Source organism: Oncorhynchus nerka, linkage group LG25 (assembly GCF_034236695.1).
Source record: "Oncorhynchus nerka isolate Pitt River linkage group LG25, Oner_Uvic_2.0, whole genome shotgun sequence".
Classification (NCBI taxonomy): Eukaryota; Metazoa; Chordata; class Actinopteri; order Salmoniformes; family Salmonidae; genus Oncorhynchus; species Oncorhynchus nerka.
In genome coordinates, this window is record NC_088420.1 from 11,125,642 (window position 1) to 11,145,626 (window position 19,985).

Sequence of the window (19,985 nt, forward strand, 5' to 3'; positions counted from 1 at the left end):
GGGATATTTTTTTAGACCAGAGGAAAGAGTGCCTCCTACTGGCCCGCCGACACCACTTCCAGCAGCATCTGGTCTCCCATCCAGGGACTGACCAAGACCAACCCTGCTTAGCTTCAGAAGCAAGCCAGCAGTGGTATGCAGGGTGGTATGCTGTGCCAGCAGCAGTGCCTTAGACCGCTGAGTCCATGTGTGTGTTAACTATTAAACTGTACTAGAATGCTTAAAATGCCGCTACAATTTGAGATAACCGGCATAGTTTTTTCAGCTTTGAAAATATCAGATATCGGTATCTGTCAAAAATGTAATAATCGGTGCTTCACTAGTTATTTCATAGTTTAATGTCTTCACTATTGTTCTACAATGTAGAAAGTAGTAAAAATAAAGAAAAACCATTGGAGAAGGTGTCCAAACTTTTGGCTGGTACTGTAGGTAAATAAACAGGGTATCAGTTACTGGAAGTGTACCACACACAATGTTTGAGTTTGGAAAGAGGCTTATCTTAACGCAGTGGACTAAAGCACTGCATTGCTAGAGGCGTCACTACAGACCCTGTTTCGTTTCCAGGCTGTGTCACAACCAGACGCGATCGGGAGTCCCAGAGGGCGGTGCACATTTAGCCCAGCATCGTCTGGGTTAGAGAAGGCCGTCATTGTAAATAATAATGTATTTTTTAACTGACTTGTCTAGTTCAATAAAGGTTACATTTAAAAAAATATTTAAAAAAAATTAAATTAAAAAAAATCTTGGGACTGTAGGCTAATTGAGAGTAACAGTGGATACTTGGGGAAAATTACTTCTCCTTTAGTCAAATGGAGCTGATGGGATAAGGGTTTTTGATGGCAGAGTTCAAATGGATTACATTTAGATTGGAGTCATTTAGCAGACAATCTTTACCAGTGAAGCTTACCGTTAGTGCATTCATCTTAAGACCGCTAGGTGGGACAACCACATCTCAGTCATAATAAGTACATTTTCTCAATAAAGTAGCTATCAGCAAAGTCAGTGCTAGTAGGAAAAAAATATACAACAGTTTAAGTTCACGTAAGGCAAGGGTGTTAATTTTAGATGTATTTATTTATTTTTTAAATGGGGGGTGACTTCACTTCTGCAGTTTTACCTCTACTGTTAACTCAACTGCTGAGACCGTCTTCTGACAGCTGATCATTCAATTTAACCAAGATCAACATTCCCTCTATACTCAATGTTATTGGGGGGGGTGGCATGCCCTTGACGTCAAATAGTGAGAAGTATCCAGCTGTGTGCAACCAGTAGGCTTTTGTGGGCCTGGTGTATCGCGTGAGTCAGTGACTTTATTCCAGGGCGTCACTGTGCTGTGCACATACCAGTCGGCGCACTAACGCTGGTCCAGGGTGTTGCGTTAACCACTGTTGCTTTAACAGCTATCTAGCACAAACTTTCTCTAGCACACGCTAGCTAGCACAAACTCTCCCTAGCACACGCTAGCTAGCACAAACTCTCCCTAGCACACGCTAGCTTGCACAAACTCTCCCTAGCACACGCCAGCTAACACAAACTCTCCCTAGCACACGCTAGCTAGCACAAACTCTCTAGCACACGCTAGCTAGCACACACTACCAAGCAGCTATCTTCTAATTCTAAATGTAATTTCACCACCTGTGCTGTTGGTGGCGGTAACGCACCATCTTCTCTGGCACCATTCAACATCCAGTCTGAGTTCGTATGTCTCATAGCATCTGTGGCGTAAGAAGGCTTCTGCTGCAGCCAGACCCTAATTGCAAATAGTTGAAATCCAGATGAGTACATTCTGTTATACAGCGCGTTCAAGCCGTAACTCCATACGGAGTCCCCCCCCCCCCACCGTCAGTCTCATAAGACCAAGATGTATCAAGATGCTATGTTTGAGTTGCATCACTACCCTTCTCATACAGCCTTGATACATTTAACATTCCAAAACTTTGAGTCCAATAACTTAACTTTAGCCCTCCTTCCCCCTCCCAGACCTATTCCAGTCAGTGATGACCCTCCTTCCCCCTCCCAGACCTATTCCAGTCAGTGATGACCCTCCTTCCCCCCTCCCAGACCTATCCAGTCAGTGATGACCCTCCCAGACCTATCCAGTCAGTGATGACCCTCCTTCCCCCTCCCAGACCCATCCAGTCAGTGATGACCCTCCCAGACCTATCCAGTCAGTGATGACCCTCCTTCCCCCTCCCAGACCTATCCAGTCAGTGATGACCCTCCCAGACCTATCCAGTCAGTGATGACCCTCCTTCCCCCTCCCAGACCTATCCAGTCAGTGATGACCCTCCTTCCCCCTCCCAGACCTATCCAGTCAGTGATGACCCTCCTTCCCCCTCCCAGACCTATCCAGTCAGTGATGACCCTCCTTCACCCTCCGACCTCTTCAGTCAGAAATAACTTACTTGGAGGCCAGGTCACCCACAGTGGGCAAGTTGACCTCTGAGTCGCTGTGCGCCCCTTCATCATCCTCGTCCCCCACCATCCTGAGGAAGAGAGAAGGAGAGAACAGTGTGTCACAACGGTGACCTTCTATGCAGCGGCCTTGGAGATTGGGTTACGTGCCAGTTTAGATGGCCCACCCACCTACGCTTTATGCAGACTAGGCAGAAACCCATCCGTACACACACTGAAACTGCACTGCAAAAATTGAGGTGCCCTGTGAGAGCAGGCCAATCTGCTATCAAAATTGTATCTAATCCGGGGTGAGCATATTCTTTACACAAATGATCAAATTATAGTCTCTTTTCTACGTCACATTAGTCTGGGATCTCGGGACTGTTCACACACATTATAAAAGCAGGATGAGGCCAAACTTACCAGAGCAGAGTTTCTTCTCAGACCAAGTCCATCACTAATCTCTGTTCTCAACAAATGTGTATATTTGACTCGAGAAAACCAAAAGACAAACTACTTTTCCCCGGGCCAAGAATATGTAGTGCGAAAAGTCCAACTGTCATTTTCACATGTAATAGGCCTAACTAATTGAATAAATTAATACCATTATGAGGTATTCGTAAACAAAAAAAGTCGAAAACTGGTAATACTGGATAGGGAAGCCATTTTGACAGTCGCTGGGTAACTTTGTCCTTACCTGTTCATGAGAATGAAATGCATCGTGCTTTACACATTGAATGGGGCAACTCACCTGTTGTAGGGCGTGCTGGGCTCGTCGATCTTCATCAACCCATAGTCCTTGTCTGCCGGGTGGTACGTGGCCAGGATGTTCATCTCGTCCCATTTCTGTGACTTCTTCCTGAAAAGAATGAGTCCAGAGATGAGCTCAGGGTAGTACTAAAAACCAACCAGATATTACCCTAGAGACCTGGCAGATTTAATCTAGGACTACACAGTGACCCAGTTTTCACTCCCGTAGTGTATTTCGGGAACAAAAACAAGGCAGCAATAAAAAATAAAAAAAAAGGGTCTTATGTACAATTAAATGATTCATTGTTGGGAAAATGACAGTGGCCCCGTACAGAGGTTGGTCACTTCACCTTCAGCATGATGCTGAGGCTGATCAAGCGAGTGAGTGTGAGTGGGTGGGTTGAAATGCTTCACGAATGTACTTTCCCCAGGTACAAATTGTAGGCTCTCTCTGGGCTTCTGGCTAGAGTTTGCGCCTTCAATAACACCGCTGTCTGGACTTGGAGACAGTGCCAAATACAGCCGTTAAAGGCTCTCTGCTGGCGCGCCCCCCTCCCTTTGTCAAAGTAGCCAGCCTCCCGGACGTGTTTATGGAGGCAGAGGCCTGCCATCATGGTAGAGAGGGGCGGCGGGGGGTGATAAATCTGCTCCCTGCTGCAGTAATCCTGCAGAGCCATCGCTAGCTGCTCACACACACACGGGTGCTCAATAAGTCAGGCACACAGCAGGCAGTTTGACTGTCGATGGCACTGGGCTAAATCAATGGGAGACGTGCCCTGTACAGCTGTGTCTCACACTAAAATGGCACATCATGGGATGAGGCACATATCAATACTGCTCAGTCAGGCTTGCTGAGGTAGGCCGGCTCTTAGCCACTGTTTCACAACATATATAACCCATGGGATTCATATAAGACACCAATGTAAGCTAGTGAAGACAAAACATAAAATGATATCATTACATTAAACTGTCAGAGACATACAGTGAGCTCCAAAAGTATGTCAGTGAGACATGTTGTTTTGGCTCTGTATTTCAGAAATGATATAATGACTGAGGTTAAAAGGCAGGCGGTCAGCTTTAACGTGAAGGTATTTTCATCCGTATCAGAGGAACAGTTTAGAAATTACAGCACTTTCTGTACATAGTCCCCCCCATGGTAGGGGACAAATGCACTTACACTCAGCAACAACAACAAAAAAAGTCCCGTTTTCAGGACCCTGCCTTTCAAAGAAAATTCGTAAAAATCCAAATAACTTCACAGCTCTTCATTGTAAATGGTTTAATCACTGTTAACCATGCTTGTTCAATGAACCATAAACAATTAATGAACATGCACCTGTGGAACGGTCGTTAAGACACTAACAGCGTACAGACGGTAGGCAAGTAAGGTCACAGTTCTGAAAACATAGGAAACTAAAGAGGCCTTTCTACTTACTCTGAAAAACACCAAAAGAAAGATGCCCAGGGCCCCTGCTCATCTGCGTGAACGTGCCTTAGGCAAGCTGCAAGGAGGCATGCAGATGTGGCCAGGGCAATAAATTGCAATGTCCGTACTGTGAGACGCCTAAAGACAGAGCTACAGGGAGACAGGACGGACAGCTGATCATCCTCGCAGTGGCAGACCACGTGTAACAACATCCGAACATCACACCTGCGGGACAGGTACAGGATGGCAACAACAACTGCCCGAGTTACACCAGGAACGCACAATCCCTCCATCAGTGCTCAGACTCTCAGCCTATTGCAGACAGAGGCTGGACTGAGGGCTTGTAGGCCTGTTGTCTGGTGAGGACCCGCCTTACATCACCATCAACAACGTCGCCTATGGGCACAAACCCACCGTCGCTGGACCAGACAGGATTTGCAAAAAGTGCTCTTCACTGACGAGTCGTGGTTTTGTCTCACCAGGGGTGATGGTCGGATTCGCGTTCATCGTCGAAGGAATGAGCGTTACACCGAGGCCTGTACTCTGGAGCAGGATCGATTTGGAGGGGAGGGTTCATCATGTCTGGGACAGTGAGTCACAGCATCATCTGACTGAGCTTGTTGCCATTGCAGGCAATATCCTCCCTCATGTGGTACCCTTCCTGCAGGCTCATCCTGACATGACCCTCCAGCATGACAATGCCACCAGCCATACTGCTCGTTCTGTGCGCGATTTCCTGCAAGACAGGAATGTCAGTGTTCTGCCATGGCCAGCGAAGAACACAGATCTCAATCCCATTGAGCACGTCTGGAACCTGTTGGATCGGAGGGTGAGGGCTAGGGCCATTACCCCCAGACATTTCCGGGAACTTGCAGGTGCCTTGGTGGAAGAGTGGCGTAACATCTCACAGCAAGAACTGGAAAATCTGGTGCAGTCCATGAGAAGGAGATGCACTGCAGTACTTAATGAAGCTGGTGGCCACACCAGACTGTTACTTTTGATTTTGACCCCCCTTTGGTCAGGGACATATTATTCCATTTCTGTTAGTCACATGTCTGTGGAACTTGTTCAGTTTATGTCTCAGTTGTTGAATCTTATGTTCATACAAATATTTACACGTTACATTTGCTGAAAATAAAACACAGTGAGAGGGCGTTTCTTTTTTTGCTGGGTTCATATGCGTCTTAAAGTAGTCACAAGTTTAGTATTTGGTCCTATATTCATAGCAAGCAACGATTACGTCAAGCTTGTGACTCTTACAAACTTGTTGAATGCATTTGCAGTTTGTTTCAGATGATTTTGTGCCCAATGTAAATGGTAAAGAATGTATTGTAAATAAGAATAGCATGTTTCTAAACACTTCAACATGAATGTTGAAGCTACCATAATTATGGATTATCCTGAATGAATAATAACAATAATAATAATGATGAATGATAAATTCAGAGGCATAATTATCATAACCAAAAAAAAAAAACACTTCCCTGTTACTGTTATGGTGAGAGGTTAGCATGTCTTGGGGGTATGAAATTTGTGCGTGTGTATTTCTCATTCATCATTCAGGATTATACGTAATCATGGTACACTTCCACATTAATGTAGAAGTGTTTAGAAACATATTCTATTCTTATTTACAATATAAGTGACTCTAAAATGACAAAATGCATTACTTACAATGAATTTCTATTGGGCACAAAATCATCTGAAACACAACCAAAGACAATCAGCAACTGCATCCAACAAGTTTGGAGAGTCACAAGCTTGATGTAATCATTGCGTGCTATGAATATGAGATGAAATGCTAAGCTTGAGAACACAAGTGAATGGCCCAATACTTTTAGTCGCCTAAAATGGTCTATGTACAAAAAGTGGTGTAATTTCTAAACGGTTTACCCCATATGGATGAAAATATCCTCAAATTAACGCTGACAGTCTGCACTTTAACCTCATAGTCATGGTATTATTTCAAGTGTTGGGAGTAGAGTCAAAAACAAAAATCTGTCACTGTCCAAACAGGTTTGGAGCTCACTGTATATGTGGAAATGACTAGTTTGCATTTACTTTTTAAATTTCACCAACCCTACTTTGATGAGTCTACATTCACCAGACTTTGAACCATACCTTTATGGACAATTTCTAAATCATTTAAAAACACTAGCCAAACCAGTGTGACTACATCTGGGCCAGGGCAAATAGGGAGTTTTGTCTGTATGTGAGGAGTGTTGACAAGCCAGTAGAGGAGAGGAGCCAGTTTCACTGCTCTAAAATGTCTGTATGTCAGTGTGTGTATTTCTGCGTCTGTCTTTATCCTTCTGTATGTGTGAGGGGGTTGGTTATACAACACATCCCAGACACTGCCAGCCAGCCTGGTCTGATTTACAGTACACAGCACCCGTGCAAATCCACTCAAGACCTGACGCAGCCAGTCAGATTTTTTTCTTCTAAAAAATAAAAATACATAATGGAATGACGACAACCACCTCTTCAAGTAAAAAAAACAACATCCTATTACTTCTGTTATTCTTATATTATTATTTTTCAACTGATTTGTTGGTTAAGGGCTCGTAAGTAAGCATTTCACTGTAAAGTCTACATCTGTTGTATTCGGCACATGATGTGGAAGTAGGCTACTATGCAGGTTGCTCCAATGGCATTTTCTCCCCACAAAAGTCATGATAGTCAATGAATGTCCCTCAACCCACTCATGAAATGGTCAGATTGGGCATCTAAGACAATGGAAGAGAGATAGAGTTTCATGGAACCATGCCTGTGACTCAGTTAAAAGTCATTGACTATCATGAATAATGAATGACTGAGCTTGGGGTCCATGCGTCAATGTTGACTGATTAGTGAGTGCAATGAAATGGCCTACATTGAAATTGAGAAGATACTTGACTATTGTTTACGGGTCACCAATAGTCACGCCCCATGACACTTTCTAGAACTCTATGGCAGGAAGTTGTGATTGTTTGGACTCTGGACAGGTGCAGAGTGGACAACTTCTTTGTGACAGCAATACGGATATTTGGAAAGCTGGCTCAGGATATCCCCTTGGTGCTGTATAATGAATTGAAAGCTCCAGTCTTTTCTGTCCCCTTTGGTAAACAAGAGATGGCAACACAGCCTAGCGGTTAAGAGCGTTGGGCCAGTGATAGAAAGGTCGCTGGTTTGAATCCCCAAGCCGGCAAGGTAAAAAAATAAAAAATAATCTGCCCTAGATGCCCTTAACCCCCAACAACAACTGCTCCCCGGGCTCCAATGACGTGGATTAAGGCAGTCGTCATCGTCCCTCACCTCTCTGATTCAGAGGGGTTGGGTTAAATGCAGAAGACACATTTCAGTTGAATGCATTCACTTGGACAACTGACTAGGTACCACTTACCCTTTCCACCCTTACCAGGGTTCCATCCAACCATTTCACATGAATTAAGTACATGTTGGTTTTTTATTTTATTTTTTATGTTACGACAGGTCTGATGGAAAAAAGCAAATTTAAAAATCATTACATTTTCCATATAAGCTAGTCAAGGTAGGATCTTTTTGAGTTGGTCAAATGAATCATGCGAGAAAAGGCAGTGGAAACCGCAAATATTGATATAACAAGCAGTAAACTTCCATGATATGTTGTGTGGTCCCTCCCATTTTACAACTCAGTAAAGAATGCCGTTTGTTAGGCACACCCTTTAAGTGGCAACAAGTCAATTTGATGGAAACCGATCTCAGGTGGAACAAATGTGTGCATATTGTTTTTATGCAGGTTTTAGAATATCTGCCACCAATTGGAGGAAAACCTAGCAACAGATAGGAACACGTTTTCCCAAACAATACATGACTTAAAGAATGAGAAACTGTATCTAGAATGAGAAACTGGCAGTCTCTATTGGGGTGCCACAGGGTTCAATTCTCAGGGAGACTCTTTTCTCTGTATACATCAATTATGTCACTCTTGCTGCTGGTGATTCTCTGATCCACCTCTATGCAGACGACAGCTTTCTGTATACTTCTGGCCCTTCTTTGGACACTGTGCTAACAAACCTCCAGATGAGCTTCAATGCCATACAACACTCCTTCCGTTGCCTCCAACTGCTCTTAAATGCAAGTAAAACTAAATGCATACTTTTCAACCGATTGCTGCCCGGACCCACCTGCCAGACTAGCATCACTACTCTGGACAGCTCTGACTTAGAATATGTGGACAACTGCAAATATCTGGGTGTCTGGTTAGACTGTAAACTCTCCTTCCAGACTCACATTAACCATCTCCAATCCAAAATTTAATCTCGAAAAATCGGCTTCCTATTTCGCAACAAAGCCTCCTTCACTCATGCTGCCCAACTGACTATCCTACCGATCCTTGACTTCGGCGATGTCATTTACAAAATAGCCTCCAACACTCTACTCAGCAAATTGGATGCAGTCTATCACAGTGCCATACGTTTTGTCACCAAAGCCCCATATACTACCCACCACTGCAACCTGTATGCTCTCGTTGGCTGGTCCTCGCTTCATATTCATCGCCAAATCCACTGGCTCCAGGTCATCTATAAGTCTCTGCTAGGAAAAGCCCCGCCTTATTTCAGCCTTATTTCGCCAGGTCGCAATTGTAAATGAGAACTTGTTCTCAACTTGCCTACCTGGTTAAATAAAGGTGAAATAAAATAAATAAATAAAATTTCAGCTCACTGGTCACCATAGCAGCACCCACCCGTAGAACTCGCTCCAGCAGTTCTCTCTCACTGGTCACCTCCAAATACAGTACAAGTCAAACATTTGGACACACCTACTCATTCAAGTTTTTTTTTATTACTATTTTCAACATTGTAGAATAATACTGAGGACATCAAAACATATATGGAATCATGTAGTAAGCAAAAAAAAAGTGCTAAATAAATATATTTTATATTCTTCAAAGTAGCCACCCTTTGCCTTGATATTCTCTCAACCAGTTGTCATCCAGAATTAGATTTATTTTCCAAGCTATGGCACACAATATTTTACATAAAGCAGGTTTTTAAAAGGACCAAAAAGTTGCCTGCTTTGTGGTTTTATTTTTGGCATGGAAAAAACGTTGTGACAATTGTGTCGTCCCGACCCTACTGCTCATCCATCAAATTTAAATTTGATTTCGACTGAAAGTAGTACCCTAATATGGACAGATGGCTTAAGCAAAACATTTGGGAAAGAGCCTAAAAATTGTCGTGATGAAAAAATAAGCCATGTGTGTGGTTTTGGTTTGTGAGGACTGTTAGAGACAGGATATAAACAACACCCTATGAGTTCTGGTGCTGAAGGGGTGTGTGCATGCAGCTGTCTGCGTGTGTTCTTGTTTGTTTGCTACAGACATAGCTTGAACTGAAGGAGTAGGCTACAGCGCAGCCAGCCGTGCTGGTCTCATCCCACTCCATTTGAAGAAAGAGAATCGTTCAGGAAACCTTTTTACCCATTTCCTACAGAGAAAATATTTTGGTATCAACACAGAACTGGCTTGACTTACGGCTGGGAATGGAATTCACTGATAAGTAGGCCATACAAGGACGGCAGTCTCACATGGACGGGAAGTTGAGTCTCATAGTAGGTTATATGAAGGATAGCCACCTAACACTATAAATGGACTACATAAATCACATGCATGAATTATTGAAACTCGAACAACCTCCATCTCTATCCACCTGTGCATCTAAACATGGACCACCAGCTCTTTGTTAAAAAGACAAGCTGGAATTGAGAAACAACACTCATGTTGCAATTAGCCGAGGTGTATTTCCTAGAGGTATCATTTGAGCAACTGAACAGCTCAAAAGGACTAGCTCACGGACAGTTTAATGTGCAAAGTGAATTAGATCCATGCCTGACTTCAGGCATAAACTCACCACAGTTCTGACAACCCCAGAGGGCAATGGTGTAAATATAACGTGACAGCTTGGGATGTGGAAGTCAGTGCCTTGACAGCAGACACTCTCTGATGGCACTCTAGGCACTAAGGGTGGAGTGTACAGTAAGCTACCATCCAGCTTCCACATTTATCCACAGTCGTAGAAACTAAACTGTATCGGACAGTCTGTGCCCACCAAACAATGATAAGTGAATATCATTTACAGGTCTGAATCCTTCAGCTACTGCTGTACGTCATGTGTGTGATGGAGAGTAGGAATGGGTAACTTGCTGGCTAACATACCTGATGCCAACATAACGTTTCTTAAATCTTAACTAAATTACTAAAATCGTCTGTTACTAAAAACATATCTGTAGGAAAAAAAAAACTTCAAAATTGTTTGTTTGAGCTGGTAAAAATGTCTGTGGCTAGACTATAATTTGGCTAGCTAGCCAGCCAGTCAACCCATTTCATCGCCCACCTTTAAAAACAACGAACATCAGTGAGTTGGCTGATGATAAAGCCAAATTTACTCGTGATTACAGGTGTGAAACCGGATAAAATATGAACTAGCCACCTTATCAACTGACATCGACAAGTAGACATGTGGGACGTTGCTAACGTTAGCTAGGTAACGTAGCTAGCCAATGTTACCTTCTCGGGCAAACTAGCTAGCAAATTGGCTAGCCAACAGTAACTGGTAAGTTAACAGTCCTAGTGAGAAGAATGTGAGTGAATTGGAAAGCAAGCATGACAACTGACTTGCTAACGTTATCTAGTTAGTTCATGTAATGTACTACCTGGCACATTGTTGACGAGTTTACGTTAGCTAGCAAGTCCATAAAGTTTTCAGCCAGGGCAGCACACAACGCAGAGCAAGCTAAGCTAACGCTACCAAGACTGTCGGTGTCAACAAGAAACTAAGATAGCGGACTGTCTGTCTACTCACTGTTGGTCATCTTCCAGAAGTCCAGGATCGCCTTGTTCTGGAGTCTCTACTGGCACTTCTTCGGCTGGGCCCACTTTGATGCCCGACCCGCTGTTCTTGTTCTTCAGAATACCTTTTATTGGCCGGGGAGCTGCCATTTCCACAAGCGCTAGGTCACTCACTGGAGAGTGGTTGTCAATTATCAGAACTAGTTGGTACGCGGATGCACCTTAAATTTTGTGCCCTTTGCTTTTATGATTCAAAAAGACAAAATCCCGATTAGGATACAACAGTTCCTGTACTCCAAACTCCCGGTTGTCTCATTAACACGCTTAACTTCACCGCTGAAAGTATTTGGCATGCCCCCCGACGTCGCACGCTGTTGTGTCTGTGGCGACCACTGAAGTACAGGAGGCGACTAGCGGCAAAAACGCAGCAGTCGCCGACAGTCGTCACGATTTACCAGAGACACAAAGTCATAAACCCCGCCCGTTTCTACAATTCCTCCTCTTAAAATCTGATTTTAATCTAACCCTAATCCCTTAACCCTAACTATAGCCTCACTGCCAACTTTATGTCTAACCTTACATTAGGACCAAAAAGCTTTAGTTTTCATGATTTTTGACGATATAAACCATTTTTATTTTATGGCTGTGGTAACTAGTGACAACCGTCGCCGACACCCTCTTATTTTTTATCATCGCGAGAATATAGAGTTGCTATAACAACACATTCTTCCCAGTGACCTGCAAAGGTAGCCATACTTATTGTGGCACTGGGTTATAATTCAGGGGTAGGCAACTCCAGTCCTCGAGGTCCTGATTGGTGTAACACTTTGTCTCCATCCCTAGAAAACACAGCTGATTAATCAAATTGCATTTTAAAATGAAGATCATAATTAGTTGATTATTGGAGTCAGGTGTGTTTGCTGGGGCTGGGCAAAACTGTGACAACAATCAGGCCCTTGAGGACTGGAATTGCCCACCCCTGGGTTATAAGCATACTCCAGTTTTGTAAACACACATATATATATATATATATATATAAAATGGTTAAGGAGAAATTGACTACTTCTCTTCTAGTCCTTTTAAGAAACATTGGTGTCTTGAAAATGCCTAATGGCTCATAATAATGTCTGGAATGACGCAAATGCAATGGTATCAAACACATTTAAACCATGTGTTTGATACCATTCCACCTTTTCCGCTCTATCCATTTCCATGAGCCCGTCCTCTCCAATTAAGGTGCCACAAACCTCTGTGATTTGTTTTCACAGACATACAGAGCATTCGGAAAGTATTCTTCGGTAATACTTTTTCCATATTTTGTTACGTTACAGCCTTTTTATAAAATTGATGAAATAAACATTTTTCCTCATCAATCTACATACAATACCCCATAACGACAAAGCGAAAACAGGTTTTTAGACATTTTTGCAAAAGTATTAAAAAAGAACAGAAATACCTTATTTACATAAGTATTCAGACCCTTTGCCATGAGACTCGATATTGAGTTCAGGTGTATCCTGTTTCCATTGATCATCCTTGAGATGTTTCTACAACTTGATTGGAGTCCACCTGTGGTAAATTCAATTGATTGGACATGATTTGGAAAGGCACACACCTATCTATATAAGGTCCCACAGTTGACAGTGCGTGTCAGAGCAAAAACCAAGCCATCAGGTCTAAGGAATTGTCCGTAGAGCGCTGAGACAGGATTCTGTTGAAGTACAGATCTGTGGATGGGTACCGAAAAATGTCTACAGCATTGAATGTCCCCAAGAACACAGTGGCTTCCATTCTTAATGACAGAGCTCCAGAGTTCTTCTGTGGAGATGGGAGAACATTCCAGAAGGACAACCATCTCTGCCCCACTCCACCAATCAGGCCTTTATGGTTGAGTGGCCAGATGCAAGCCACTCCCCAGTAAAAGGCACAACAGGTCGCTTGGAGTTTGCCAAGAGGTCCCTAAAGGACTCTGACCATAAGGAACAATATTCTCTGGTCTGATGAAAACAAGCTTGAACTCTTTGGCATGAATGCCAAGCGTCACGTTTGGAGGAAACCTGGCACCATTCTTATAGTGACGCATGGTTGTGGCAGCATCATGCTGTGGGGATTTTTTTCAGGGACTGGGAGGCGAGTCAGCATCGACTCGCCTCCCATGTCATGCCTGACCATTCAAAATGTACTTGTGGTGGTCTATCAGGGAAAATGTATGGGATACAAAAGTATCCCATTGAAGTATATTTTAAGTTGTCAAACACCTCAAATGTACATAAGTATCACTGCCAGATCACAACAGGCTGAACAGAAACTGGAGCTAAATTATGGTTAGGGACAAATCAACCTTACGACCACAAGGTGTCATCGTATACTCATATCAAAATGATTTCATATTTTTGTAAGATATATATATCTTCTTCTTGTTACAAAACATACAACAGCATACAAACATCAATGACATCACACCTGCTCACACCCCCCATCTCCATCATACTCCTCTGTAAACTCGTCATCTCTGTATACCTGTCGCAAGAACCACTTAGTTCTTACTCCCCCCTATTTGAGATATCTACTGCAGCCCTCATCCTCCACATACAACACCCGTTCTGTCAGTCACATTCTGTTTAAGGCCCCAAAAGCACACACATCTCTGGGTCGCTCCTCTTTTCAGTTCGCTGCAGCTAACGACTGGAATGAGTTGCAACAAACACTCAAACTGGACAGTTTAATCTCCATATCTTCATTCAAAGACCCAATCATGGACACGCATACTGACAGTTGTGCATTCCTTGCATGAAGTATTGTTGTCTCTACGTGCTTGTCCTTTGTGCTGTTGTCTATGCCCAATAATGTTTGTACCATGTTTTATGCTGCTACCATGTTGTGTCGCAACCAGGTTATGTTGTGTTGCTACAATGCTGTGTTGTCATGTGTTGCTTCCTTGCTATGTTGTTGTCTTAGGTCTCTCTTGTAGTGTGTGTGTTTTCCTATATTTATATTTTATTCATTTATTTTTGAACCCAGCCTCAGTCCCCGCAGGAGGCCGTTTGCCTTTTGGTAAGCCGTCATAAGAATTTCTTCTTAGAAGCTATTGGTCCTCTGTGGCTAAATTATAGGGCTTCTCATGACGTTTTAAAATATTCTGAATTATTTCATTTATTTCTGAAACAGACAGCAGTAATTCCATAACTTTAGAAAATTCCTCCAGAACCCTTCACGCAGCTATGATTATATCAAATCAAATGTATTTATATAGCCCTTCGTACATCAGCTGATATCTCAAAGTGCTGTACAGAAACCCAGCCTAAAACCCCAAACAGCAAGCAATTCAGGTGTAGAAGCACGGTGGCTAGGAAAAACTCCCTAGAAAGGCCAAAACCTAGGAAGAAACCTAGAGAGGAACCAGGCTGTGTGGGGTGGCCAGTCCTCTTCTGGCTGTGCCGGGTGGAGATTATAACAGAACGTGGCCAAGATGTTTAAATGTTCATAAATTACCAGCATGGTCGAATAATAATAAGGCAGAACAGTTGAAACTGGAGCAGCAGCACGGCCAGGTGGCCTGGGGACAGCAAGGAGTCATCATGTCAGGTAGTCCTGGGGCATGGTCCTAGGGCTCAGGTCCTCCGAGAGAGAGAAAGAAAGAGAGAATTATCGAGAGCATATGTGGGGTGGCCAGTCCTCTTCTGGCTGTGCCGGGTGGAGATTATAACAGAACATGGCCAAGATGTTCAAATGTTCATAAATGACCAGCATGGTCGAATAATAATAAGGCAGAACAGTTGAAACTGGAACTGGAGCAGCAGCACGGCCAGGTGGACTGGGGACAGCAAGGAGTCATCATGTCAGGTAGTCCTGGGGCATGGTCCTAGGGCTCAGGTCCTCCGAGAGAGAGAAAGAAAGAGAGAAGGAGAGAATTTGAGAACGCACACTTAGATTCACACAGGACACCAAATAGGACAGGAGAAGTACTCCAGATATAACAAACTGACCCTAGCCCCCCGACACATAAACTACTCCAGCATAAATACTGGAGGCTGAGACAGGAGGGGTCAGGAGACACTGTGACCCCATCCGAGGACATCCCCGGACAGGGCCAAACAGGAAGGATATAACCCCACCCACTTTGCCAAAGCACAGTCCCCACACCAGAGGGATATCTTCAACCACCAACTTACCATCCTGAGACAAGGCTGAGTATAGCCCACAAAGATCTCCGCCATGGCACAACCCAAGGGGGGGCGCCAACCCAGACAGGATGACCACATCAGTGAATCAACCCACTCAGGTGACGCACCCCTTCCAGGGACGGCATGAGAGAGCCCCAGTAAGCCAGTGACTCAGCCCCTGTAATACGGTTAGAGGCAGAGAATCCCAGTGGAAAGAGGGGAACCAGCCAGGCAGAGACAGCAAGGGCAGTTCGTTGCTCCAGAGCCTTTCCGTTCACCTTCCCACTCCTGGGCCAGACTACACTCAATCATTTGACCCACTGAAGAGATGAGTCTTCAGTAAAGACTTAAAGGTTGAGACCGAGTTTGCGTCTCTGACATGGGTAGGCAGACCGTTCCATAAAAATGGAGCTCTATAGGAGAAAGCCCTGCCTCCAGCTGTTTGCTTAGAAATTCTAGGGACAATTAGGAGGTTTGCGTCTTGTGACCGTAGCGTACGTGTAGGTATGTACGGCAGGACCAAATCAGAGAGATAGGGAGGAGCAAGCCCATATAATGCTTTGTAGGTTAGCAGTAAAACCTTGAAAATCAGCCCTTGCTTTGACAGGAAGCCAGTGTAGAGAGGCTAGCACTGGAGTGATCAAATTTTTTGGTTCTAGTCAGGATTCTAGCAGCCGTATTTAGCACCAACTGAAGTTTATTTAGTGCCTTATCCGGGTAGCCGGAAAGTAGAGCATGGCAGTAGTCTAACCTAGAAGTGACAAAAGCATGGATTAATTTTTCTGCATCAATTTTGGACAGAAGGTTTCAGATTTTTGCAATGTTACGAAGATGGAAAAAAGATGTCCTTGAAATGGTCTTGATATGTTCTTCAAAAGAGAGATCAGGGTCCAGAGTATATAAGGAAACAAATTATGAAGTTCAACTCTGGAGAGATGAGGGGGCAGGATAATTGACGAAGAGGCAACTCGAATGAACTTTGATCGCTTTTATTCAAATTGTTTCATATCAAAAATAAAAATATTTTTTCATGGCACAAGAGGTCAAATAGGTTCCGGAAAAAACTGCCCAGAACAGAAAGGCTCGAATTAAGCACTGATTTGAAGTACCTAGGCCTCTACCTGCTGAGTAAAAAGATTATTAAACAAGATTCAGTGGGCTTGTCATTCACAGTCCTGCTGAAAAAATCAAGTACATTTGATCTAAATGTGGGTATACGAGGACATCTAGTGGTCACCGGTTTAAAAGAAAATCTATGTAAGCTATCTTTGCACTAGCATGCGATGCCATATATTTGACACAGGTATTTATTTTTCAACAAGGATAGTCATTGACCCGGACAAAATATAATTGTATGAGCTATGCCTCTGTGTACCGGCGTTGTTGCACCCCTCTACTATCTGGCTTGGTGGGGCGATCTCGTTCTGCATGCCTGCTTCACTTACAGTGCCTTGCGAAAGTATTCGGCCCCCCTGAACTTTGCGACCTTTTGTCACATTTCAGGCTTCAAACATAAAGATATAAAACTGTATATTTTTGTGAAGAATCAACAACAAGTGGGACACAATCATGAAGTGGAACGACATTTATTGGATATTTCAAACTTTTTTTAACAAATCAAAAACTGAAAAATTGGGCGTGCAAAATTATTCAGCCCCCTTAAGTTAATACTTTGTAGCGCCACCTTTTGCTGCGATTACAGCTGTAAGACGCTTGGGGTATGTCTCTATCAGTTTTTCACATCGAGAGACTGACATTTTTTCCCATTCCTCCTTGCAAAACAGCTCGAGCTCAGTGAGGTTGGATGGAGAGCATTTGTGAACAGCAGTTTTCAGTTCTTTCCACAGATTCTCGATTGGATTCAGGTCTGGACTTTGACTTGGCCATTCTAACACCTGGATATGTTTATTTTTGAACCATTCCATTGTAGATTTTGCTTTATGTTTTGGATCATTGTCTTGTTGGAAGACAAATCTCCGTCCCAGTCTCAGGTCTTTTGCAGACTCCATCAGGTTTTCTTCCAGAATGGTCCTGTATTTGGCTCCATCCATCTTCCCATCAATTTTAACCATCTTCCCTGTCCCTGCTGAAGAAAAGCAGGCCCAAACCATGATGCTGCCACCACCATGTTTGACAGTGGGGATGGTGTGTTCAGGGTGATGAGCTGTGTTGCTTTTACGCCAAACATAACGTTTTGCATTGTTGCCAAAAAGTTCAATTTTGGTTTCATCTGACCAGAGCACCTTCTTCCACATGTTTGGTGTGTCTCCCAGGTGGCTTGTGGCAAACCGTAAACAACACTTTTTATGGATATCTTTAAGAAATGGCTTTCTTCTTGCCACTCTTCCATAAAGGCCAGATTTGTGCAATATACGACTGATTGTTGTCCTATGGACAGAGTGTCCCACCTCAGCTGTAGATCTCTGCAGTTCATCCAGAGTGATCATGGGCCTCTTGGCTGCATCTCTGATCAGTCTTCTCCTTCTATGAGCTGAAAGTTTAGAGGGACGGCCAGGTCTTGGTAGATTTGCAGTGATCTGATACTCCTTCCATTTCGGCTGCCTTCGATACTGTGAACCATCAGATCCTCCTCTCCACCCTCTCCGAGTTGGGCATCTCCGGCGCGGCCCATGCTTGGATTGCGTCCTACCTGACAGGTCGCTCCTACCAGGTGGCGTGGCGAGAATCTGTCTCCTCACCACGCGCTCTCACCACTGGTGTCCCCCAGGGCTCTGTTCTAGGCCCTCTCCTATTCTCGCTATACACCAAGTCACTTGGCTCTGTCATAACCTCACATGGTCTCTCCTATCATTGCTATGCAGACGACACACAATTAATCTTCTCCTTTCCCCCTCTGATGACCAGGTGGCGAATCGCATCTCTGCATGTCTGGCAGACATATCAGTGTGGATGACGGATCACCACCTCAAGCTGAACCTCGGCAAGACGGAGCTGCTCTTCCTCCCGGGGAAGGACTGCCCGTTCCATGATCTCGCCATCACGGTTGACAACTCCATCGTGTCCTCCTCCCAGAGCGCTAAGAACCTTGGCGTGATCCTGGACAACACCCTGTCGTTCTCAACTAACATCAAGGCGGTGGCCCGTTCCTGTAGGTTCATGCTCTACAACATCCGCAGAGTACGACCCTGCCTCACACAGGAAGCGGCGCAGGTCCTAATCCAGGCACTTGTCATCTCCCGTCTGGATTACTGCAACTCGCTGTTGGCTGGGCTCCCTGCCTGTGCCATTAAACCCCTATAACTCATCCAGAACGCCGCAGCCCGTCTGGTGTTCAACCTTCCCAAGTTCTCTCACGTCACCCCGCTCCTCAACTCTCTCCACTGGCTTCCAGTTGAAGCTCGCATCCGCTACAAGACCATGGTGCTTGCCTACGGAGCTGTGGGGGAACGGCACCTCAGTACCTCCAGGCTCTGATCAGGCCCTACACCCAAACAAGGGCACTGCGTTCATCCACCTCTGGCCTGCTCGCCTCCCTACCACTGAGGAAGTACAGTTCCGCTCAGCCCAGTCAAAACTGTTCGCTGCTCTGGCCCCCAATGGTGGAACAAACTCCCTCACGACGCCAGGACAGCGGAGTCAATCACCACCTTCCGGAGACACCTGAAACCCCACCTCTTTAAGGAATACCTAGGATAGGATAAAGTAATCCTTCTCACCCCCCCTTAAAAGATTTAGATGCACTATTGTAAAGTGGCTGTTCCACTGGATGTCATAAGGTGAAAGCACCAATTTGTAAGTCGCTCTGGATAAGAGCGTCTGCTAAATGACTTAAATGTAATGTAAATGATTTCAATATTATCGCTTGCACAGTGCTCCTTGGGATGTTTAAAGCTTGGGAAATCTTTTTGTATCCAAATCCGGCTTTAAACTTCTTCACAACAGTATCTCGGACCTGCCTGGTGTGTTCCTTGTTCTTCATGATGCTCTCTGCGCTTTTAACAGACCTCTGAGACTATCACAGTGCAGGTGCATTTATACGGAGACTTGATTACACACAGGTGGATTGTATTTATCATCATTAGTCATTTAGGTCAACATTGGACACCCACGAAGCATCGTTACCCAAAAGCCGCGGCCCTTTCAGAGAGGTAGGTTTGACAAGGCAAGTCTTTATTTCTTTTAACAAATGAGTGAGTCTTTATTTTTTTTAACCCACCCCTTTTTTCTCCCCAATTTCGTCGTATCCAATTGTTGTAGTTGCTAAGTCATGCGTCCTCCGATACACAACCAGCCTTACTGCTTCTTAACACAGCGCGCATCCAACCCGGAAGCCAGCCGCACCAATCAGTGGTTAGATTCTGCCATTGGGACTGCTCTGATGTTGTTTCCATTCTCTCCTGGTTATGACCATAGAGCCTTGTCCCAGTCTCTAGACCTGCCTGTCTGTGTGGTGGATGACCACCTGACCTCTGAAGCTGTC

General features: G+C 44.3%; 1 protein-coding gene across 3 annotated transcripts in view; it reads right to left on the reverse strand.

Annotated features, from left to right (window-relative positions):
* ppp1r2 (protein phosphatase 1, regulatory (inhibitor) subunit 2) overlaps nucleotides 1-15,428 on the reverse strand; it is a 34,060-nt gene extending 18,632 nt beyond the window's left edge. Inside the window, exons 1-3 of one of the 3 annotated variants that reach the window (XM_065009547.1) lie at nucleotides 14,874-15,428; nucleotides 3,149-3,256; nucleotides 2,406-2,486 (exon numbers count right to left, since the gene is read on the reverse strand). In XM_065009547.1, the coding sequence (XP_064865619.1) occupies nucleotides 2,406-2,486; nucleotides 3,149-3,231 (164 nt within the window). In that variant the 5' untranslated portion in view covers nucleotides 3,232-3,256; nucleotides 14,874-15,428. Of the gene's footprint in view, nucleotides 1-2,405; nucleotides 2,487-3,148; nucleotides 3,257-11,394; nucleotides 11,982-14,873 lie in introns of those variants that run through there. The other 2 variants (XM_065009546.1, XM_029633572.2) reach the window with 2 other exon arrangements.
* Between the last annotated feature and the right edge of the window lie 4,557 nt (nucleotides 15,429-19,985).